Consider the following 25,307-nt stretch of genomic DNA (forward strand, 5'->3'; position numbering starts at 1 on the left):
ATGTTTGAAGTGACTTTAGGGGTCTCATATATTGGGAAACCCCCAAATGTGATACTATTCTTAAATCAGCACCCCCTGACGTATTGAAAACTGCAGTCAGGTAGTTTATTAACTCTTCAGGTGCTTTACAGGGATTAGTGCAAAGTGGCATGACAGAAATGAAAATATGCATTTTTATCACCTAAATATCTCTAACTTCTGAACAGATTACTACAGCCATCAGACTCTAAGGCCGCTATTTAGTCGTGAATTGCCATGGCAAACATCAGGACCTCAAAATCATGATCTGAGGGCACTGATTGGGATAAAGAGGAAGCCCCCACATTCGGTTAACCATTTATAATGATGTAGTCACTATTGACAGCAGCATCTTAGGGGTTAAACAGATATGGATGGTGAAAACACTGATTGTGGCTGATACAGCAAGTTGTCAGCTATAGTGCGCAACCGACAGCTGCTGGATTGTCACCTCTATGGGGAGGCTATTCTCTTATATCTCAGGTCAGTTAAAAGACGTATTGGGGGTCATTAAGGGGTTAACATTCTGACCTCTGCTGAAGGTCCTTGAGCATTTCTTACAGATGACTTTGCACTGATCAATTGGATGTTGGTTAAAAAAATGCCAGACTGCACTCTTCCTACTATTGGATACCTTTTCAGGCATTGCACACTGAGCTACTTTAACCAGATGGCCACACTGTCCTACAACTGGATTTGGTTTAGCCACACGTTTTTGGCCAGATACGGCACTGCCAGATGGAACCTGTTGCGATGTTGATGCCTGCTGCGGCTCCTCCTCCTCTGCTTCAGAGCTACTGCTGGCTGCACCCTGTTCCCCCAATGGCTGCCAATCGAGGTCAAGAACTGGGTCATCTATGACCTCCTCTTCTATGTCCTGTGCAACTTCCTCTGTGTCACCGTGTAAGCCGGTGCTATAGCGTTTGTGACGAGGCTCCATAGTCTCATCTGGGTCAGATTCTGGATCAGTACACTGCGAGGGCAATGTTGTGATCTGAGTCAAAGGAACAGCATAAGAATCTGGCTGTGGCTGTGCATCTGTGCACTCCATGTCCGATTCATCTTGTAATGGGCATGACCTGTTAACAATTTCCCTTTCTAACCCAGGAACGGTATGTGTAAAGAGCTCCATGGACCATGGAGTAACCCGTTGTGTCGCCTGACGCAACCTTCTCTGTTGTTCTTGGGTGAAGAACGCAAGGAAGCGACTTGTCCCTGACCGGGAACATCCACTGACGACACGCTGCTTTTACATTTTGCAGTTTCCGAAGAGGAGGCAAAAGAGCTAGAGGCAGAGTCAGCAAGGAAAGCCAAAACTTGTTCCTGCTGCTCCGGCTTTAAAAGCGGTTTTCCTACTCCCAGAAAAGGGAGCGTTCGAGGCCTTGTGTTGCCAGACGATGACGGTGGCTGAACAACTCGAGACTTAGGTGCTATATTGCTTTTCCCACGACCACCTGATGCTCCACCACCACTACCATCATTTCCAGCTGGCAATGACCGCCCACGGCCACGACCTCTTCCACCAGACTTCCTCATTCTTGGAAATATGAAACCAAACTTACAAATGTTATTTGGTATTGTAAAACTTGTTGCAAGGTGGACGCAAAATTGTTGTGAATTTAAATCTCCCTTTATAGGTGTGTGAGAGTGCAGGGAAAATCAGGCCCACTGTATTACAGTACACAGTTTCAGTGGCAGACAGTGGCTGACAGATATGCCACTAACAGGACTGACGCAGATGCACAGATCTGCCAATTTTAATCTCCCGTTCTTTTTTGGGGGGATGTGAGACTAGTGAATTAATCTGGCCCACAATTTTACAGTAGTGTTTTAGTGGCAGACAGTGGCTGACAGATATGCCACTAACAGGACTGACACAGATGCACAGATTTGCCAATATTAATCTCCCCTTCTTTTTTGGGGGGGATGGGAGACTAGTGAATCAATCTGGCCCACAGTTTTACAGTAGTGTTTCAGTGGCTGACAGATATGCCACTAACAGGACTGACGCAGATGCACAGATTTGCCAATATCAATCTCCCCTTCTTTTTTGGGGGAGATGGGAGACTAGTGAATCAATCTGGCCCACAGTTTTACAGCAGTGTTTCAGTGGCAGACATTGGCTGACAGATATGCCACTAACAGGACTGACGCAGATGCACAGATTTGCCAATATTAATCTCCTCTTCTTTTTTGGGGGGATGGGAGACTAGTGAATCAATCTGGCCCACAGTTTTACAGTAGTGTTTCAGTGGCTGACAGATATGCCACTAACAGGACTGACGCAGATGCACAAATTTGCCAATATTAATCTCCCCTTCTTTTTTGGGGGGGATGGGAGACTAGTGAATCAATCTGGCCCACAGTTTTACAGTAGTGTTTCAGTGGCAGACAGTGGCTGACAGATATGCCACTAACAGGACTGACGCAGATGCACAGATTTGCCAATATTAATCTCCCCTTCTTTTTTGGGGGGGATGGGAGACTAGTGAATCAATCTGGCCCACAGTTTTACAGTAGTGTTTCAGTGGCAGACAGTGGACAGATATGCCACTAACAGGACTGACGCAGATGCACAGATTTGCCAATATTAATCTCCCCTTCTTTTTTTCGGGGGATGGGAGACTAGTGAATCAATCTGGCCCACAGTTTTACAGTAGTGTTTCAGTGGCAGACAGTGGCTGAGAGATATGCCACTAACAGGACTGACGCAGATGCATAGATTTGCCAATATTAATCTCCCCTTCTTTTTTTTGGGGGATGGGAGACTAGTGAATCAATCTGGCCCACAGTTTTACAGTAGTGTTTCAGTGGCAGACAGTGGCTGACAGATATGCCACTAACAGGACTGACGCAGATGCACAGATTTGCCAATATTAATCTCTCCTTCTTTTTGGGGGGAGATGGGAGACTAGTGAATCAACCTGGCCCACAGTTTTACAGTAGTGTTTCAGTGGCAGACAATGGCTGACAGATATGCCACTAACAGGACTGACGCAGATGCACAGATTTGCCAATATTAATCTCCCCTTCTTTTTTGGGGGGGATGGGAGACTAGTGAATCAATCTGGCCCACAGTTTTACAGTAGTGTTTCAGTGGCAGACAGAATGACAGACCGATACCACAGACTGGACTGGCACAGATGCACAGATTTGCCAATATCAATCTCCCCTTTTTGTTTTTATATGGAATACTAGTGAATAAATCTCACCCACTGTTTTACAGTATTGTTTCTGTGGCAGAAAATGACTGACAGATACAACAGACTGGACTGGCACAGATGCACTGATTGGCAATATAAATCTCCATTTTTAGGTGTGGGACTGTGCAGAAATATACAGGCCCACTGTTTCACACTACACAGTTTCAGGGGCAGAAAGTGGCTTGAAGATATATATATAAAAAAAAAAAAAAAAAAAGGGACTGTACTACAATTACTATCTCCCTACAGTAATCTCAGAAAAGTATGGCAGGCAGCAATAAAAAGGACTGCTGCACACAAAAGTGTGGACAAACAAACAAGATAGCTGTGCAGAAAGGAAGGAACAACAGGATTTGTGCTTTGAAAAAAGCAGTTGGTTTGCACAGCGGCGTACAAACAGCAATGCAGCTATAAGGGAGCCTTATAAGGCAGCCTAATAAGCTACAGAGCTGATGAACTGAAATCTAGCCTCCACTGTCCCTGCAAGGAAAAGATGGTGTTGGACAGTGGAAATCGCAGCAGCACAAGCGGTTTGGGGGTTTATATTCCCTGCCTAACGCTATCCCTGCTTCTGATGAAGCGGCAGCAGCCTCTCCCTATGCTCAGATCAGCAGCAGTAAGATGGCGGTTGGCGTGCACGCCTCTTTATAGCCCCGCAGAAAGCAAGCCAATCACTGCCATGCCCTTCTCTAAGATGGTGGGGACCGAGAACCATGTCATCACGCTGCCCACACTCTGCGTCCTCCTTCATTGGCTGAGAAATGGCGCTGAATGCGTCATATGAAACGCGACTTTGGCACGAAGGTCGCGTACCGCATGGCCGACCCCACACAGGGATCGGGTCGGGTTTCATGAAACCCGACTTTGCCATAAGTCGGCGACTTATGAAAATGACCGATCCGTTTCGCTCAACCCTACTCGTGGTGTGTGTTAAAGTGGGGAGCCCTCTGAGACTCTTTCGCCCGGGGGCCCTCAAAAACCTGAAGCCGGCCCTGTTTCTGAATTGAATTTGATTGTCATCCATACACTTTTGCATTTTTTTCTGGTAAATTACAGTGGAGTAAAATCACAGAAACCTCTTTGATTGCTACAAGTGACTAATTTTTTTTTCTTTTATTTAAAATAAATTTGGTTTCAGAAGACCTCACAATTACAAAATGTGTAAGGTGTGCATTAAGAGACGGGGAAGTGGAAGTGCTGATGATGATGCACACAGATCCCGTGGGGCAGGTGCGACTATGCCTGTTGCTAGTTCATAAGAAACACATCCATCCATGACACATAGGTTTCTGTCACAGTTTCCAGAAAAGCATGGTGCACCACTTATGAAGCAAGAACAGTGCAAACAGGTGGTTGGTTGAATAGCAGATAATGATTCCAGCAGGCATGGCAGCACCACAGTCTTCTACACGGTATGATCTCACCACCCTAAAGTCAGGATCACTTAATCCTCAACCTGATCCTCCTTCCTCCCACTGTGTTGAGTCCTAAGAAACTAGTCATCCCACACTAGAACACTCCGAGGAGCTCTTTACCATTACATTACTTCAGTGATTTTCAACCTTTTTTGAGCAGCGGCACACTTTTTATACTTAAAAAATCCCGAGGCACACCACCAACCAAAATGGCACAAAATGGTGCGTCCAGGTTTGAGATGAAAGTCTCCAGTCATTCTATGTGACTGCAGGCTTCTGAATTCTCACAGCACAAGCACTGCACACTTTCAGGATTCTCCCTTGCCGGTGGCCAGAGTGGACGGTCATGACAGCACAAGTATGTGATTTGGATACTTCTGGCCACATTCTACTAGACGTGTCCGGCCTCAGTCAATTCATTTTCATTGAATGAGGCCACACATGTCTAGTCAGCACGTGACCGCATGTATGTAAATCACCAACATCAGAGAATTATAATAGCAGTGTGCACTGTGAGAATTCAGAAGTCTGCAGTCACATAGTATGACTGCAGACTCATCACAACCTTGGACATCCCCTTTAATGTTCCTAACAAATAAAAATGAGAATTAGTATCACAAAAAAAACACATTTACATCCAGGTACCTGCTTGATGACGTTGTTTGTGGAGTCACCTCTTTCTTTTCATCTTCACCTTGTCCAGATGCCATGATGACTCTTCTCATCCACCGGCAGAGCTCGTTTCTGCAGACTTCCATCTTCTCCTGTCTTCTGCAGCACATCCCGACACAACACCCTTAAAGATAGCAGTGTTATTATGCTCCGGAATAAAAATATCTGCCCTAGGCTGAGCCCCTGAGTAAATAATTGCCCCTCACTTTATTCCCAGCACATAATATGGCTCACTATCCCTCTTATGGTACATGCCATCCACACTACCCTCTCTCTCTTTTCCATACTTCACGCTGCCTTCTCATACTGTGTCCCTCATAGAGAGCCCAGTCTCTCTACTGTGCCCCTTCATTACACTCCTCCTACTTGGCATACTGTCTCCTCCTGGCTGTTACCCTCACACTACTCAGTATCTATTCTGTGTCCCTCACACTTTCAGCCCCCCATACTGTCTGCACACATTTCTAATAGCCTCATCATGTACATCCCCCCTGCTAACATACCCCTTTGCTCTCTCCATATTTCCTCCTCACACATTCCCCCCTCACACATTCCCCCGACTCCCCATACTTTTCTCACACATCCCATCACCATTGCTCCCAGTACTGTCAGCACACATTTTTCCCCTCGCTACTGTGTCCACCCCCATCTCCCCACTCACCCCCACAGAATATATCCACTCCCCTTCCGATAGAATAAATCCATCCCCTTCCACAGAATAAATGCACCCTGCCCCACACATGCTAAATAAATTCCAGCCCCCCCACGTACACACTGAATAAACCCCCCCACACACTGAATAAATCCCCCCCACACACTGAATAAATCCCCCCCACACACTTAATAAATCCCCCCACACACTGAATAAATCCCCCACACACACTGAATAAATCCCCCCACACACTGAATAAATCCCCCCCCACACTGAATAAATCCCCCCCACACACTGAATAAATCCCCCCACACTGAATAAATCCCCCCACACATTTAATAAATCCCCCCACACACTTAATAAATACCCCCACACACACTTAATAAATCCCCCCCACTGAATAAATCCCCCCCAACACACTGATTAAATCCTGACTCCCCCAAACACTGAATACATACTCCCCATAAACCCGCCCCACGCTGAATCTTCGGTGTCTTCAGCTCCACAACCACAGGAGCACTTACCACCAAGTGTCTTCTGTCTCCTGCGCGCCGGATAGTGACGCCAGCAGCGTGATCACATGACTTGATCACGCTGCTGGCGTCGCTCTGACTCAATTGTACTCGCAGCTGGTAAATGTCTGCGAGTACAATTGATCTCCGGGAGCCGGCGCGCTGCAGCTTCTCTGTGCCGGCTGTCAGCTTGACAGTCAGCACAGAGAACAGCTGACTCCCGTTCCTCGCGGCACACCCGACCATGTGCGGAACACCGGTTGAAAATCACTGCATTACTTGATTGTGACATCTCATCCTGCATGCTCCAAGAGGGACAGGATGAGATGCTGTTTTGTGATGCACAAAGCCGAGGCCACAAGAACAAGATGGTGGGGAATGGCAAATTTTGGCTAAGGTGTAAGATTATGATGAGACACAGATGCCACTAAGTCTTGTTGTTCTTAAGTAATGAAGTCAGGAGGACCGGGGTGCAGAGGTGGAAGACGAGGTGGTGGATGACGAAGTCACTGACCAAACCTGGGAAGGTGGCACATTTCTACCCTGCTTTCAATGGAAATATTGCCATTTAGGTTAATGGACACCAACGATTTCTGCCAACTTATGACAACTGCTGTTTCTGGGACATGCCAACTGCATTTTCCGCCAAGGATGCTGGAAATACATCCCACAATTTTTGACATTTGTTGGCTTTGCCTCAGAAACTGCATTTTTAGTGTCACCCCACAAGTGTTCTATCGGATTAAGGTCCAGGAATTGGGCTGGTCAGGCTCAATTTTTTTGGACTGAAATCAAGATTTTGCATGTTCACTGGTGTTTTTAGCATCATTGTCTTGTTGAAACCATTTCAAGGACATATCCTCTTCAGTATAAGGCAAAATTACCTCTTTTTTGATATATGCAAACTAGTCCATGATCCCTGGTATGCGGTAAAAAGGTCTGGCACCATAGTAAGAGAAACATGACCATATCATTATTCTTGGAAGTGAAGGAAGATCTCCTCTATCAGGTATACACAAACATGTGAAATGTTCACACTCCAGGCCAGAAGGGGGAGCTCCGAACCCGGTTTTCAGGGGAACTTCCCTATATATAGGATCTGGTCTGGAGAGAAAGTCAGTCAGTGAGTAGGAGGAGAGAGAGAAGGCTAGACAGCATACTGGAGCAGTCTGAGGCTGAGAGGAGAGTTGGAAAAGGCCAGAGAGGAGCTTGTCACGGAACTTCAGCTGAGGCGGAGCTGGTACGAAAGGAGCTGAGCTGAGCAGACATGGGAGTCTGCAGCTCCTGGCAGAAAGAGAAAAGAAGAAAGCAGTCAGAAGGACTGAAGGGGCCATTCTGCCAAGAGGGTGCTGCAGCTCCTGGACAGAGAAACTGAGAAGGAAGAACAGCGTGTAGTGAGCATGCAGGAGAGCGAAGCACAGGAGAGTGACAACAGGGGAGGACAGCTGCGACTGGGCTACCTCCCTGGCAGAGCGCAGATACCGGTAGCTGGAAGACCAAGGTTGTGTCAGACTCTAGGAGGCAAAGCAGAAACCAGCAGGACAGCTGGACTACACATAAACTGTTCACTCTAATACCCAGGAGACATAGGGCATAGAGCCCGGGTTGTGATAGAGACCTTTTAAAAAGGCTGGAGCCACCTGTCATACGGGTTAGTGTTCCACCTTTATGGAGGACAGAGAGAACAGTGAGGACATTGACAGAAGCCACAGGCAGTAAGTGACTACACCAAAGTGCTGGTAGGAAGGCTTTCAATTCCACCTGGAAAAGGGGACACTGAACTCGCTTTCAAGCCGGCCGGACCCTGCCTGTACCTGTCATCTGCTGCCCTGGACTGCGGTTGCCTGAAGCCTTCAGTAAATCAGGTAAAGAGACTGAAAATCTGTGTCCTTTGTTCCTTACTTCACCATCCATCATCTTCATCTACATCGTAAGCCCTGGGGACCCAACTTCATCTGTGGGAAGTTATACCATCTTAGCTGCCATACCATCACCCCAGCAGACCCCTTTAAGCAGCATCAGTCCCCACTGACCGAATACCACAGGTGGCGTCATGAACATAAACTTTATTCATCAAACCCCTTTAAAGACTTTCCCTTTTACATGGGCACTAAGGGCCAGAGACCGGTTCGCCGCCACCGTGACACATCCCCTTAAATACTGGACCCGGTACCGAGTACCCCACGGCCCTCGCGGGTGACTCACTTGCACCAACATACTTCACTGTCTTGAAAGTGTACTATGGCTTGAATGCAGAGTTGGGGGTCATCTGATGAACTGTCTGCGGCCCTTGAACCAAAAACAATAATAATTTTACTTTCATCAGTCCACAAAATGTTTCTCCATTCCTTTTTAGGCCACTTGATGTGTTCTTTGGCAAATTGTATCTGCTTCAGTACATATCTTTTTTAAACAGTGCGACTTTGTGGGACTAGCTTCACATAGGCATCTTCTAACTAGTACTCACAGGTAACTTGAGATGGTCTTTAACCTCTTCAAGTCGCGGCCCTTTTTCGTTTTTGCGTATTCATTTTTCACTTCCCTCCTTCCCAGAGCCATAACTTTTTTATTTTTCCATCAATATGGCCATGTGGGGCTTATTTTTTGCGGGACGAGTTGTACTTTTGAACGACACCATTGGTTTTACCATGTCTTTTACTAGAAAACGGGAAAAAAATTCCAAGTGCGGTGAAATTGCAAAAAAAGTGCAATCCCACACTTGTTTTTTGCTTGGCTTTTTTTGCTAGGTTCATTAAATGCTAAAACTAACCTGCCATGGTGATTCTCTAGGTCATTACGAGTTCATAGACATCTAACATTCTAACATGTCTAGGTTATTTTTTATCCAAGTGGTGAAAAAAAAATTCAAAACTTTGCTTAAAAAAAAAAAGTGCCATTTTCCGATACCCGAAGCGTCTCCATTTTTTGTGATCTGGGGTCGGGTGAGTGCTTATTTTTTGCGTGCCGAGCTGACGTTTTTAATGATACCATTTCGGTGCAGACACGTTATTTTGATCGCCCGTTATTGCATTTTAATGCAATGTCACGGCGACCAAAAAAATAGTAATTCTGGCGTTTCGGATTTTTTTTCTCGTTACGCCGTTTAGCGATCAGGTTAATGCTTTTTTTTTATTGATAGATTGGGCGATTCTGAACGCGGCGATACCAAATACGTGTAGGTTTTTTTTTTTATTGTTTTATTTAGGATGGGGCGAAAGGGGGGTGATTTAAACTTTTATATTTTTTATATTTTTTTCATATTTTTAAAAACATTTTTTTTTTACTTGTGCCATACTTCAATAGCCTCCATGGGAGGCTAGAAGCTGGCATGATCGGCTCTGCTGCATAGCAGCGATCATCAGATCGCTGCTATGTAGCTGAAATGCAGGTGTGCTGTGAGCGCCGACCAAAGGGGGGCGCTCACAGCAGGCCGGCATCAGTAACCATAGAGGTCTCAAGGACCTCTATGGTTACCTTCCTGATGCATCGCCGACCTCCGATCATGTGACGGGGGTCGGCGATGACATCATTTCCGGCCGCCCGGCCGGAAGCGCCGGTTAAATGCCACTGTCTGCATTTGACAGCGGCATTTAACAGGTTAATAGCGGCGGGTGAATAGCGATTTCACCCGCCGCTATTGCGCGCACATGCCAGCTGTACAAAACAGCTGACATGTCGCGACTTTGATGTGGGCTCACCGCCGGAGCCCACATCAAAGGGGGTGACACGGCATGCGCAGTACTAGTAGGGCGCATGTCGTGAAGGGGTTAATCATTATATAGCTGATCATTGGCTGGGCCTTTGCCATTCTTATTATTCTTCCATCCATTAGAAAGTTAGTATTCAGTTTTCTTCACGGGTTTGGCTTTCCATTTTAAAGCATTGTGGATTCAACCTCTCCAATGAACTTTTTAATCAAAGTATGCTGTTCTTCTGAATAATGTTGCAAATGACCAATATTTCTTAGGCTTTCAAGGAGAAAAGCAAGTATTACATGTCCTGGCTTCACCCTTAAATAAGGGCCACCTGATTCACACCTGTTTCTTCACAGAATGATTGACCTTACTAATTGAACTCCACACAGCTATTATTTTGAACACACACCCTTTCAATTAATTATTCTAATACAAGGACTCAAAAACATGCATATCCTGAATGCTGAGTCTGCTGGTTTTCTTAGAATCTACTTCAGCAACTGGTAAGTTGTCTGACATGTGGTAATACAATTTATAACAAAAACAGTGATTAATCTGGTTAGTCAAATTGGCTGCTATTGTTTTGAACACTACTGTTATCAAGTACTTTTTCAAATTATTTTCATTAAAAATGGTGTTGCGTTACGGTGGTATGTAAAACGTACAAAAAGTGTAGAAAAATAGTTTAGGATTAGATTACTCATCCATGCGGTTTATGTCACATTTTGGTGGTATATAACAGTAGAAAAGAGTTTGAAAAATCTAGCTTGTTTCTTCACATTTCTTATCCATTCACTATTCCGTGTTCTGGGGTACATTTTTCTGACATATAAGACTAAAAAAATGTACAAATTTTGCTGGGTTACTTTTATTAGCTATATAAATTAGCGTGTTCTTGGGTACACTTTGTTGGTATATAACTCTCCAAAAACACTATCAAAATTGTATTGGTATTAGAGTGATCAAAAAGAGCAGGCGTGCAGAAGCATTGAACCCATGTAGTCACACATGCAACAATCAGAAAAAAGGAAGAAATTTGTTCCAGCTTCTAAAAAAGTCCAAGTTTTATTTGTCAAAAGTTAAAAAAATGTAGATGCACACATCATGCGTGGCTACGCGTTTCGAACACTCAAAGTGTCCTTTCTCAAAGCTACTTGCAATAAGACCTCCAAAGAATTTATGCAAAGGCTGACCAATTGAAGGAATCAATTACAATCACATGATCTTGTGCATAATTAATTAAAATTACATGCATGTGAAGAAATAAAATCAATGCAAAACAGGCAGAAAAAAACACAATATCAAAAAAACAAAAATAAATTTACTGTATAAACTAAACATGAGTGAATAACAAGTACAGATGCAAAATTATGAGATCAATCTTTATAATCTACTATATAATTGTCTAAGGGTCACTTCCGTCTGTCATTCTATCTGTCACGGATATTCATTGGTCGCGGCCTCTGTCTGTCATGGAAATCCAAGTCGCTGATTGGTCGTGGCAAAACAGCCACAACCAATCAGCGACGGCACAGTCTGGCGGCAACATGGCCGCTCCTTCCTCCCCGCAGTCAGTGCCCCCTCTATTATCCCCTCCAGTCAGCGCTCACACAGGGCTAATGGCAGCGTTAACCGACTGCGCTATGCCACGCTGTAATGCACTCGGTTAACGCTGCTATTAACCCTGTGTGACCAACGTTTTACTATTGATGCTGCCTATGCGGCATCAATAGTAAAAAGATCTAATGTTAAAAATAATTAAAAAAATAAAAAATCATTATATACTCACCGTCCGTCGGCCCCTCAGATCCACAACAGGCCTTTCCCACTCGCGACGCTCCGGTAACCGGTCCATGCTGCGATCTCGCGAGATGATGACATAGCAGTCTCACGAGACTGCTACGTCGTCATCTCGCGAGACCTCAATGCACTCTTGAGACCGGAGCACGGAAGGAGCATCGGTAACCGCTTCGCTTGGATACGGGGGCTCCGGAAGGTGAGTTTTTAACTATTTTTTTTTTTATTCTTTTTTTAACAGGGATATGATGCCCAAATTGCTATATACTACATGGGTTGGGAAATATACTACATCGGCTGTGCAATATACTACGTGGGCTGTGCAACATGGCTGGGCAATAAACTACGTGGGCTGTGCTATATACTATATGGGCTGTGCTATATACTACGTGGGCTGTGCAATATACTATGTGACTGGGCAATATACTACGTGGCTGGGCAACGTGACGGGACAATATACTACGTGGCTGGGCAATATACTACGTGGCTGGGCAATATACTACGTGGCTGTGCTATAGCAATATACTACGTGACTGGGCAATATACTATGTGACTGGGCAATATACTACATGACTGGGCAATATACTACGTAGCTGGGCAATATACTACATGACTGGGAAATATACTACGTGGCTCTGTGCTGTATACTACGTGACTGGGCAATATACTACGTGACTGGGCAATATACTATGCGACTGGGCAATATACTACGTGGCTGGGCAATATACTACGTGTCTGTGCTGTATACTACGTGGCTCTGTGCTGTATACTACATCGCTGTGCAATATACTACGTAGCTGGGCAATATACTACGTGACTGGGCAATATACTACGTGGCTGGGCAATATACTACATAGGCTGTGCAATATACTACGTGGACATGCATATTCTAGAATACCCAATGCGTTAGAATCGGGCCACCATCTAGCGAAACATAAGTTCCTTGTGGCCATTTTATCCCACTGGAAAACGCTGGTCAGGGAGCCGCGTTTCCACATTGTCAAAAAATCAGCGTGAGTGCTCAGCTGTGATCGGAAGTATAAAGTTTAACTCCGGTCACTGGTGTTAGCTGATGAGACTACAGCTCCCATCATCTGATGCTTGCTGCCGCTAATAACAGTGAGAGCAGGAGCGGCTGATGGGAGTATTCATCTTATGGCTCCTGCACTGTAAATAAATATATATATTTTTTTAAAACAAACTGGCTTCTCCTGTATTTCTAATAACCAGCCGGCAAAACTCACAGCTGAGGGCTGCACCCCTCAGCTGTCAGCTTCAGCAAGGCTTGTTATCCAGAATAGAGGGGTCCCCACACCATATTTTTTAATTATTAAAATAAATAATTAAATAAAACGATGTGCGGTCCCCCAAATTTTTGACAACCAACCTTGCTAAAGCAGCAGCTGGTATCCTCAGTCTGGTAAGGGGCCATGGATATTGCCCCCCAGCCTAAAAATAGCAGCCTACAGCCTCCCAGAAAAGGCACATCTATTAGATGCTCCAATTCTGGCACTTTTCCCTGCTCTTCCCACTTGCCTTGTAGCAATGGCAAGTGGGGTTAATATTTGTGGGGTTGATGTTACCTTTGTATTGTCAGATGACATTAAGCCCACGGATTACTAATGGGAAGGCATCTATAAGTCATCCATTACTAATCCTATAGTGGTATGGTAAATAAAGACATAGCCAGAATGAAGTCCTTTATTTGAAATAAAACACACTTACTTTTTTATTTAAAAATAACAAACACAGTTATACTCACCTAACGCCTATTCCACCAAAGCTCTCGTTCTCCTGTAATAAAATTAAAATAAAAAAACAGAAATGTACCATACCTGTCTGTTGTTCTGTCCCAGACTGAGAACCACTGGTGACTGAACGGATGCGAGAGCAGCCTCAGTGACCGGTGGTGATGTCATCAAGGTTAACTCCAGTCACTGAGGCTGCATTCACTGTTAGGCTGAACTGCTGTGACCTCAGTGAGATCCCCTCTAGCATCGAAGTCCCTGTGTCAAAGGAAGTACAGAAATAGCTTCTTTCACTTCCACTACTGCTGTTGCTGCTAATGTTTTGGCGTTGACGAATTGATATGCCAGTGGTTGAAAGTCTAGAGCTGCAATGCAAACTGTGTGCTTCACTGCTGTCTTGGGGAAAAGCTCTCTTAAGGTTGTGTAAAAGCGTGTTTTTATACACCAGCATTCGCAAGGTCCCTTTTCAGAGCAGGAAGAATCTGGCAAAATTTGTTTTTACAATGTGGATCTAACAGAGTGGCAACCCAGTAGTCAGCAGTATTCCTAATCATAACTATACGAGGATCCTGTTGCAGATTATGCAGCAAGAAGGCACTCATATGTCGGGCTCTACCTTGAGGTCCAAGCCCATGCTGTGTTGGTGGCTGGGTAACAAAGAGGCTAATTTCCTCCATCCCCTCCTGCCAACCAAGAACAAAAGTGAAGGGAGGATTATCCTCTTCATTTGACAGTTGCTCGCCCATCACCTCTTCATCCTCCATTTGTTCCTCACATCTTGCACCTTCAAAAACAGATGTCTGTTATCACCAGCCCCCCTTGGTCGCAGTAATCCACCCTCCCTTGGCACCCGCCTCTGTAATGACAGTCTGGAACTTAGAGACAATGTTATCTTGTCCACATCCTCCTCTGCTTCCTCTTCTTCTGGACCACCATCTCCTCCCGCAGGATATTCAAAGTCTGCTGCAGCATGTAGGTGACAGGAATAGTGATGCTGATGATGGCGTCTTCAGCGCTAACCATCTTAGCAGCCATTTTGAAACTGTGCAGAATGGTGCAGAGGTCCTTAATCTTTGCCCACTCTGTAAATGTGATATGTTTCACGTCCATACTACGTTGGCTCAGCTATACGACATGACATACTGCATCAGAGCTGCTGCCACAGTTGCTGCAACATGTGCAGAGTGGAATTCCACCTTGTCAGCACATCGCATATCAGCCTGTTAACTGGCATGGACAAAGACCTCTGTAGCGATGTAAGTCGATGACCTGAGGGGTGCAAATGGCGGAAATTAGCACACAGCTTACATGCTTTCTGGAACAGCTCACCCAGGCAAACGCAACGTGACGCCCGCAGAGCATTCCATCAAAGTCTGCATTTCAAAACGTCACTACTTCAATTCCGAGCCCCGGCATGTGCTGAAACAGTAGTTTACCCCCACATATGGGGTATCACCGTACTCAGGAGAAACTGGACAACAAATATTGGGGTCAAATTTCTCCTGTGACCCTTGAGAAAGTTAAAAAATTCTGGGCTAAATAATTATTTCTGAGGAAAGAAAACGTATTTATTATTTTCACGGCTCTGCATTATAAACTTCTGTGAAGCACTTGGGGGTTCAAAGTGCTCACCACACATCTAGATAAGTTCCTTTCGGGGTCTAGATTCCAAAATGGGGTCACTTGTGGGGGGTTTCTACTGTTAAGCCACATCAGGGGCTCTGCAAACGCAACGTGACGCCCACAGAGCATTCCATCAATGTCTGCATTTCAAAACGTCACTACTTCACTTCCGAGCCCCGGCATGTGCCCAAACAGTGGTTTACCCCCACATATGGGGTATCAGCGTACTCAGGAGAAACTGGACAACAACGTTTGGGGTCAAATTTCTCCTGTTACCCTTGGGAAAATAAAAAATTGCAGGCTAAAAGATCATTTTTGAGAAAATAATTTTTTATTTTATTTTCATGGCTCTGCGTTATAAACTTCTGTGAAGCACTTGGGGGTTCAAAGTCCTCACCACACATTTAGATTAGTTCCTTTGGGGGTATAGTTTCCAAAATGGGGTCATTTCTGGGGGATCTCCAATGTTTAGGCACACAGGGGCTCTCCAAACCTGACATGGTGTTCGCTAATGATTGGAGCTAATTTTCCATTTAAAAAGCCAAATGGCGTGCCTTCCCTTCCGAGCCCTGCCGTGTGCCCAAACAGTGGTTTACCCCCACATATGGGGTATCAGCGTACTCAGGACAAACTGGACAACAACATTTGTTGTCCAATTTCTCCTATTACCCTTGGCAAAATAGGAAATTCCAGGCTAAAAAATCATTTTTGAGGAAAGAAAAATTATTTTTTATTTTCATGGCTCTGCGTTATAAACTTCTGCGAAGCACCTGGGTGTTTAAAGTGTTCAATATGCATCTAGATAAGTTCCTTGGGGGGTCTAGTTTCCAAAATGGGGTCACTTGTGGGGGAGCTCCAATTTTTAGGCACACAGGGGCTCTCCAAACGCGACATGGTGTCCGCTAACAATTGGAGCTAATTTTCCATTGAAAAAGTCAAATGGCGCGCCTTCCCTTCCGAGCCCTGCCGAGTGCCCAAACAGTGGTTTACCCCCACATATGAGGTATCGGCGTACTCGGGAGAAATTGCCCAACAAATTTTATGATCCATTTTATCCTATTGCCCATGTGAAAATGAAAAAATTGAGGCGAAAATAATTTTTTTGTGAAAAAAAAGTACTTTTTCATTTTTACAGATCAATTTGTGAAGCACCTGAGGGTTTAAAGTGCTCACTATGCATCTAGATAAGTTCCTTGGGGGGTCTAGTTTCCAAAATGGGGTCACTTGTGGGGGAGCGCCAATGTTTAGGCACACAGGGGCTCTCCAAACGCGACATGGTGTCCGCTAACGATGGAGATAATTTTTCATTCAAAAAGTCAAATGGCGCTCCTTCCCTTCCGAGCCTTACCATGTGCCCAAACAGTGGTTTACCCCCACATGTGAGGTATTAATGTACTCAGGAGAAATTGCCCAACAAATTTTAGGATCCATTTTATCCTGTTGCCCATGTGAAAATGAAAAAATTGAGACGAAAATAATTTTTTTGTGAAAAAAAGTACTTTTTCATTTTTACGGATCAATTTGTGAAGCACCTGGGGGTTCAAAGTGCTCACTATGCATCTAGATAAGTTCCTTGGGGCGTCTAGTTTCCAAAATGGGGTCACTTGTGGGGGAGCTCCAATTTTTAGGCACACGGGGGCTCCCCAAACGTGACATGGTGTCCGCTAAAGAGTGGAGCCAATTTTTCATTCAAAAAGTCAAATGGCGCTCCTTCCCTTCCAAGCCCTGCCGTGCGCCCAAACAGTGGTTTACCCCCACATATGAGGTATCAGCGTACTCAGGACAAATTGGACAACAACTTTCGTGGTTCAGTTTCTCCTTTTACTATTGGGAAAATAAAAAAATTGTTGCTAAAAGATAATTTTTGTGACTAAAAAGTTAAATGTTCATTTTTTCCTTCCATGTTGCTTCTGCTGCTGTGAAGCACCTGAAGGGTTAATAAACTTCTTGAATGTGGTTTTGAGTACCTTGAGGGGTGCAGTATTTAGAATGGTGTCAATTTTGGGTATTTTCAGCAATATAGACCCCTCAAACTGACTTCAAATGTGAGGTGGTCCCTAAAAAAAATGGTTTTGTAAATTTCGTAAAAATGAGAAATCGCTGGTCAAATTTTAACCCTTATAACTTCCTAGCAAAAAAAAATTTTGTTTCTAAAATTGTGCTGATGTAAAGTATACATGTGGGAAATGTTATTTATTAACTATTTTGTGTCACATAACTCTCTGGTTTAACAGAATAAAAATTAAAAATGTGAAAATTGCGAAATTTTCAAAATTTTCGCCAAATTTCCGTTTTTATCACAAATAAACGCAGAATTTATTGACCTAAATTTACCACTAACATGAAGCCCAATATGTCACGAAAAAACAATCTCAGAACCGCTAGGATCCGTTGAAGTGTTCCTGAGTTATTACCTCATAAAGGGACACTGGTCAGAATTGCAAAAAATGGCAAGGTCTTTAAGGTCAAAATAGGCTGGGTCATGAAGGGGTTAAACTCTGCACTATCTCTGTAAACAGCTGAATTTCATCATCAGCAAATTTCAAGTTGAAATATGGCATGCTGTATCATGTTAGTCACAGAAAAATGAATTGTTTGAGTGTGGATAAAGCTTGTATGACAAAGAAGTTATGCTACAAACAAATTGAAAGTCCGGTCGCCTGCTTTATGACACTAGGAAGAGAAAAAAATTTTGTGGCATCTGAATCAGGCCTCAGAAACACACTAGATGCTGAAAACTTTTTGAAAGTCAGGTCTCCTACTGTATGACACTAGGAACAGAAGGATTTTTTGGTGACCTCTGGATCAGGCCTCTACAGCTTCATTTTAACCCAACAAAATGACAAAGTGTGATACGGCGGGTTGTTTAACTTTTTTGCAACTGAAAAATTATATATATTTTTAATGTTCCTTAGGTATGCAGACAGTTTCATATCACCACATCACAAAATGACAAGGTGGAATACAGCTGGATGTTTCATGTTTAGCTACTGAAAAAATATTATTTAGAATGCTATACTCGTGAATGGAGCACAATAGAAGCAGTGCACAACACACTTGTAGGACATGTGTCCTGCTGGCTTTCTCTGTGGACCTCAGTAATGCCCCCCCCCAAAAAAAGTGCTGGAAGGTAAATTTTACAGCCACACTGGACACTAGCTAGCTAAACTATCTGACTGATATTCAACCACCTAGCTAACCAGCTAAAATCTGGGATACAGTAGGCATTTTCACATTTAGCTAGTGAAAAAATATTATTTAGAATGCTATACTTTTGCATGGGTCACAATAGAGGCAGTGCACAACACACTCGTAGGACATGTGCCTTGCTGGCTTTATCTGTGGACCTCAGTAATTTAAAAAAAAGTGCTGTAAGATAAATTTTACAGCCACACTGGACACTAGCTAGCTACACTATCTGACTGATATACAATCACCTAGCTAACTAGCTAAAATCTTGCTGCTAATAGTGCCAGTGCCAGGAGCAGCATCTGCGCTGTTACAGTGTGAAAATGGCGCTAAAACAAGATGTCCGCTATTTATATGAAGAGGGACATGTGATTTCAGCAGCCAATGACACAAGCCGTTGTGTCAGGACTTTGTGTGTGTTTCCTGCACCCTGATTGGCTAGCTGCAATATGCACACATAAAGTTAGGGGGAAAAAATGACTGTTTACAAAAACGCTGCTTCTCTGAGCTCTGCAAACCCCCTTTCCTCATCAAACACATGCCAAAGGCTCATGATACACCAGCATTATCGTTGCTAAAGTACTGAACAAACTTTTGTGGCAACGCAAATATTTTCCTGCACTTTTACCTAATGTTATCGATTTTTCCGATTTTATAAAATTTTGCTCGAGTTTCCGATCACGAATCCGAATGTGCTATATTCGTGCTGAATTTATGTTTGGTGAGCGTTTTCCAAACAAATTCGCTCATCGCAAATTAACACTCCTGGTTTTAGAATACAAATTTCAATACGCTGATATAGATGTGATGGTTAAATATCCACATGCTTTGGCCATGCACTGTGCTTTCTCAAACAGATTTGACAAGTTCTATTTAACCACTAAAAGTAAAAATGAATGGATAAAGTGCTTGGTTTTTAGAAGTGTTTCTTTTTATTATAATTTGTATTCCCTTTCTTTTAATATTCTTGTTTATTGATTGTTCTTTTATCTTTTTTTAAAATTTGTCTTGTCCCTTGTGTTGGGTATAATCATCCTTAGGCCGGTGTCCCACTTGCAACTGCAATGAAAGAAACTTGCACTAGTCTCTCGCATCAATACCCGAAACGGCCGCTGGCACTCGGGACCAGAGCATGCGGCTGCATGTATATTTTTATGCAGCTGAATGCTCCAGTCCGAACCACTGGCGGCAGTGCCAGGTATTGATGAGAGAGACTCCCACGAGTTTCTCGCATTGCAGTTGCAAGTGGGACCCTGGCCTTAAATCTGCACTTTTGCAGTTGAATTTGCATTCATAATAGGTTTTTCTACTTTTCATTTTAATATATTTGGCACCAATATAGTTTTTTTTTTTTTCAAAAATGATTTATTTGAATATAATATAGACAGTACAAGAGTATAAATGCATAAACTAACAGTGCAATTCTTCACAAATGTATTACACTTACTGCACAGTAATGATAGGGACCATGTGTCCTTAAGTGATACATTTTTAAATTACTTTGAAACGTAATGTGTTCTAGTTCGTGGGAAAAGGCAATAAGGAGTTTCATTAAAATCAATAACACAACTTATTTCAATTTTTATGCTCAGGAAATTAGATTGCTTATGTCCTGATCCCAGTAATTGCTTTCAATACAGTTCAAACAGTGTATATCAGTTTTTTTTTTTATTTTACTTGTTTGTGAGTGGAGAAATACTTTAGAAAAATATTCTGTAAGATCAGAAATATGTATATTGTAATATGACAAAAGTAAACACCTTGATGTGACATGGCCAGAAGTTAGAGGCTAAGGGTCTGGTTTTGAAGGTCAGTGCTCCAAAGTTATGGGGTAGCAAGAATATGAGGTGACCTAGGCTGTAATATCCAGTGGAACTGAAAATGTATTCAAAGGTTGGCGGCTACACAAGTTAAGTTCAAAGTCATATTTGTCATTTCTTAGGTAACATCTGTATAGCTGATTTGGGAGGAAATGTCCCTATTTATACTTAATGTACCCATATAAATGAGACTAAAGTCATGCTGAACCTACCAATATCAGCTGAATCGGCAGATAGTCTTTGGTATATGTTGGCCTCTTGGCTCACCCCTTACAGATGATGACAGGGAGAAAAGAATTGGGTCTTCAGGAGTCTGGTAGCAGCAATTTCATAAAGAACATATGGGACCATATGTCTTTTAATTTTTCATCATTGCAGCATCTGTTTTTCTCACATGAAGAAAAAACTAAAAATTTACAAGCTAGTCCTACCAGATAATAAATTACAGACAGCACTAGAATGATGCGTAGATTGTTTCTGAACACTATCTATTTTTTTGATGGGCCTATTCACTTCAATGGGCTAGTTTGATCTGCAAATCGGTTGAAAAATACACTTGAGAACATGTACCTGAAAAATGTCTGTGTGAATGGGACCTAAGAGAGGGGGTCCAGAATTATTACAAATTCAGGGTCCATAGAAAGCAAGTTGATAAATTTTAAAAGACATTGCAATGACAACATATGTAATATTTAATAGACATAGACAATTCATGCAACAAAGAGAACAAACATTAGATTTTTGGAGTGTGACACCTGTCACCCCCATGTTCAGCTGTTCACATGTCTTGCTGTTTAAGCCTGTTTAATTTTTTCTCTTAAAGGTTAGACAACCTTATAAATATGAAAAATAGCATTCATACATGCATATATGTTTTACATGTTTTTCTTCTTTCACAGGGAATATGTATAATCTTCAGTTTTCATTGGCTTTTAAAACACATTAGAGAAACATGGCTTGCTAATATTGGAGTAACAGTGAGAGCTGTTTCTTATCTACTGCTGGCCTTCTCGACAAGAAAGTGGATGGTATTTCTAAGTAAGAATTGTTTTGTTTGTTTTTTTTCTTGTTATTTTTGCTATACGTTACTGTAGAATGTCCTCTCAGAAATCATTGAAATTGAGCAGTAACGAGCCGACAGTCAAATATAGTCAGAATCTCTGTACTGAAGGCAAATATTATCTTCCTTTCTTATATCTAAATATGCAAAACTGAATAAGTGCTGTCAAAGTTGTAGAAAGCAAGTATGAATATGACTTTTTCTATTCACAGCAACAAGTTGATCACTGGTTGCGAGGGAGGTGTAAAAGTTGATGTGTCTAAGAACCAAGTAGCATTTGAGAGGCTGAGTTTGTCTTGTGGCTAGACTTAAAATGTCAGCCCGAGCTATATAACATTGGGGTGGCATCTGTGGCCGAGGAGAGCAACTGTATTTACCCAGAAGGGGCCATTACAAATGTTTATGCATTCATGGCAGCCCGTGTAATTCATGCTTTGATGTATTGTCTGGTGTCATTCTGTTAAATTAATGGATACCAGCATGTGGCGGTATAAGGGTCAGAAACGGACTGTATTGGAGGATGTTTAATAAACATCCCTATAGTCTACTTTCTATAGTGACCAGAGGGAGTTAGCAGTTGGAGAGAGTCAAGCCCAAATAGAGGTGAGGTGTAGGTACAAAGGCTGTACGATTATGTACTTTGCCACACAGTTTTTTCAGAGCCCATCGCAGCAAGACCAAACCTTTTGCCATATCAGAGTTTCAGTCTCATTGCCATCCAGCTGGGACCTAAATGGAAAGCCAGTGTTGCAGCTAAATGCTGAAGAAGCTGTGAATCTTCCATCTGTGATCAAGTAAACCATTTGAACTGTTCATGCCAAGGTCTAGTCTGACTTCTTCCTACCTACCTATCTACCTCTAAATTCTCTACATATGTCTGGAGCACTAGGAACCAGGTAGGAGCACCGTGACAACTAAAACTGCACAACACTGCAAAATAGCCATACCTCCACTTGACACCTATGCCTGGGCATAATAGCGTCTCCTGGCCCTATTACTCGAGTGTGGCATACATTACATATCTGTATCCCACCATGCTACAGGAAATTGGGGATCCTGGCTAGGAGTGTATGCTACAATTACCTTGGCGATATACCTCGGAAGACCGCATACTGCAGCTTGACATAACAGGCCAGGACGTGATCAGGAAAAGATCAATGAGGGAGACTAGAAATAAACTTTTCTTTACTAAAACAAATTGGTGATAAGTATATACATCTGGTAGCAGGCACAACACTTAAAGAGTGTTTCTTCTGAATAATCCAGAAGCAGAAACTTCATGGTTACACATGGCAGATTTATACATATGTTACATTAAACCACCAAACCACTAATGGAATCTCCATCTTCCCTTTGTGTGAAGACTTTTCTGGCTGTCGAGTGTCACTGCGACTAATCACTACTACTCTAAAAGTCCAATCAATGAGGGCCACATGCTACTTACTGTGCCACTGCATCTATAGCTTTATATAGGAGAGCTCATATCCCAGCCTGGCCATTTTCTCCTCTATGACCCTCAGGTCTAGCTTTTTATGTAGCATAAATAATGCTTTAGATGCAGTTGCCTGAGATAGATCCTTCTGCCACTTTTTTCCTACATAACCTACTATCCAATATTATGGTTTTCCCTCTTTGCACACAAATACCCATTTCAATGCAGGTCTGCTAACATTGGGATCAAAAGTCTGTGATGTGCTGCTGCAGTGCAGTATAGAGCAATCTCCACCAGGGGGTTCTGGCTAAGGAAAGGAGGTTGCACACACAGCACAGCAACACTGAGCAACAACACAGGTGTCACAGGTAATGAAAGGGACATGAAACAAGCCAAGGTCATACACGGAGATAGCAGCGCGGTACAGAAGGGGCGAGCAGAGAATCGTCGGGGACAAGCAAGACGTCAGAACCTACCGGGAACGTGGTAACCAAAACATGAGACGGAGACGGAGTCGGGGTACAGGCCAGAGGTCAGAACAAGTCATAAACGGGTGTAGGCAGTCAGAGGCAAACAGAAACACAATAACAGGGATCAGGTCAGGAGCTCAAACTGTGCAGCATGAACTATAGCTGACACTGGCCCAATGGCTGCAGAGGACTTAAATAGTTCAGCCAGCTCCAGGGTGAGGCAGAGAGGATTAACTCCCACATGACCAGTCCAGAGACAAGAGAGCTGAGCATAATCTCAGAACTGGATCATGACAAAGTCCTTCTACTTTGCTATACTATCTCCTGTCTGCCTAACAACAGGAAACTGCTTTTCCCATGTCCACTTAGCTCCTCCCACCAGGGACTGATTCCAATAGTTAACCCTCTCTGTAGCTAGCTGCTGCAGTCCACAAGATAGATAAATAACATTTTAAACATGGCTAACACCTAACAAAAGAAAGATTCATATAAAAAAATTACACAATAGGGAAATGTAAGCTAGGAAGGAAATGCTCACCATAATGAATGTGGAAGAGCTTGATTAATATTTTTTCAGAATATCTGATATTCATAAAATAAACTGCAGTCTGTATGGAAAAACTGAACTTTTCAGGTCAATACCCTTCATCAGACATGCCCATAGTGTAATTGCTCTCAATATTAGAGAGATCCAGTCCAGAACCCCAGAGTGGGTTTCTCCCAAAGCAGAAAAAGCAAATCAGGCAAAGTATTGTGTCAAGTGAGTTGTGTGTCGCGGTTCCTTCCTTCTATTTTCTATGGATCTAAAGGAGCTCAGTGGTTGTCTCAAAACAAATCAGCACTCTGTATAAATTCATACTGTCTACAAAGGTGTGCCATCTACCATTGATTATGAGAAATGTAATTTAATCATATAAATGCAAAAGCAACATAACAATTAGGACCAATAAATAGTAATAAATTAGCCAAAATTATTTAATTGTCTGAAAGAAAAATAAAACTTTTCTAACACTACATATATGAAAAAAGAACCTAGTCATGAACTTGTGCAAGGGTTTGTTTTAAGGCTAAGTTAAAGATGACTTATCCCTAGGTCTAGAGCGACTCAACTGGAAGTACTTCATGTATGAAGCTAGAACATCTCAACTCTGTGGTGGATGAAGAGTATGCTGAGCTACAGTATCTGAAAATGGCCACTATATCGTTCATGGAGCTGTGGATTCCCAACCCTCAACATAGCGTAGTACCTCTGGCCATAGGACCTGGTAATGGCTGATCAGTCGTGGTGCTGGGTTTTAGGTCCTCAAACAATCTGATTTTGATGACCTACCCTAAGGATGTATCACTGTGGATTAGATACTCTGTAAACACAGCAAGAGGCTTTTTGAATGATGGACAACTATTTTCAGTGTGGATCAAGAAAATATAAAGAGAGATGAACTGAAGTGAGACTATAAGTGACTTTTTTCAGGGTACCCAATGAAGAAAGTACTTTATATATCTTTCCTAAATCTTAGACATCTTTTCTAATACAAGGCTCTAAAGCAATAAAGTTCTAATAGCTTTCTGATGTTCGTTGATGTCAAATCTTTAATTTTTATGACCTCTTTTTGCTATATTAAGGCTGGTTAATGGTGGGTGAATTTATAGCACTAAATTTTAGACATGGAGCTACTTTTAAGGTGGTAATCATTCTTTTAGTTTCTCTCTTAAGCGTTTGTGCTGACATCAGCTTTGTGACAATGTATCTTTGTTTCTCAATCATGAATATTGCTGAGTTGATAATCAGTTTGGCTAATAAAATGAAAATATGACCTTGTATAAAAGAAAAGTCTGCTGTAATTTGTAAAATTTGGTATATCCAAAAACTATGGTAAATGGAACAAAATATTAGATTATAGAAACTAATCTTAATTAAGATACACTGTAAAGGTATTAAATAGTACATTCTTTATAGACAATTTTAAGACTAACTACATTTTTAGAGTTTAAGACCAAATA

General features: G+C 42.7%; 1 protein-coding gene across 3 annotated transcripts in view; it reads left to right on the forward strand.

Moving 5' to 3' along the window:
• The window catches only part of LOC138681526 (proton-coupled folate transporter-like), a 730,145-nt gene that overhangs the window by 453,795 nt on the left and 251,043 nt on the right, over positions 1-25,307 (forward strand). For 2 of the 3 annotated variants that reach the window (XM_069769104.1, XM_069769105.1), the window contains exon 4: positions 21,244-21,382. The exons of the other annotated variant lie outside the window; for it this stretch is intronic. In XM_069769104.1, the coding sequence (XP_069625205.1) occupies positions 21,244-21,382 (139 nt within the window). The remainder of the gene's footprint in view (positions 1-21,243; positions 21,383-25,307) is intronic. 3 annotated transcript variants of the gene reach the window in all.

Source organism: Ranitomeya imitator, chromosome 5 (genome assembly GCF_032444005.1).
Source record: "Ranitomeya imitator isolate aRanImi1 chromosome 5, aRanImi1.pri, whole genome shotgun sequence".
NCBI classification, from domain to species: Eukaryota; Metazoa; Chordata; class Amphibia; order Anura; family Dendrobatidae; genus Ranitomeya; species Ranitomeya imitator.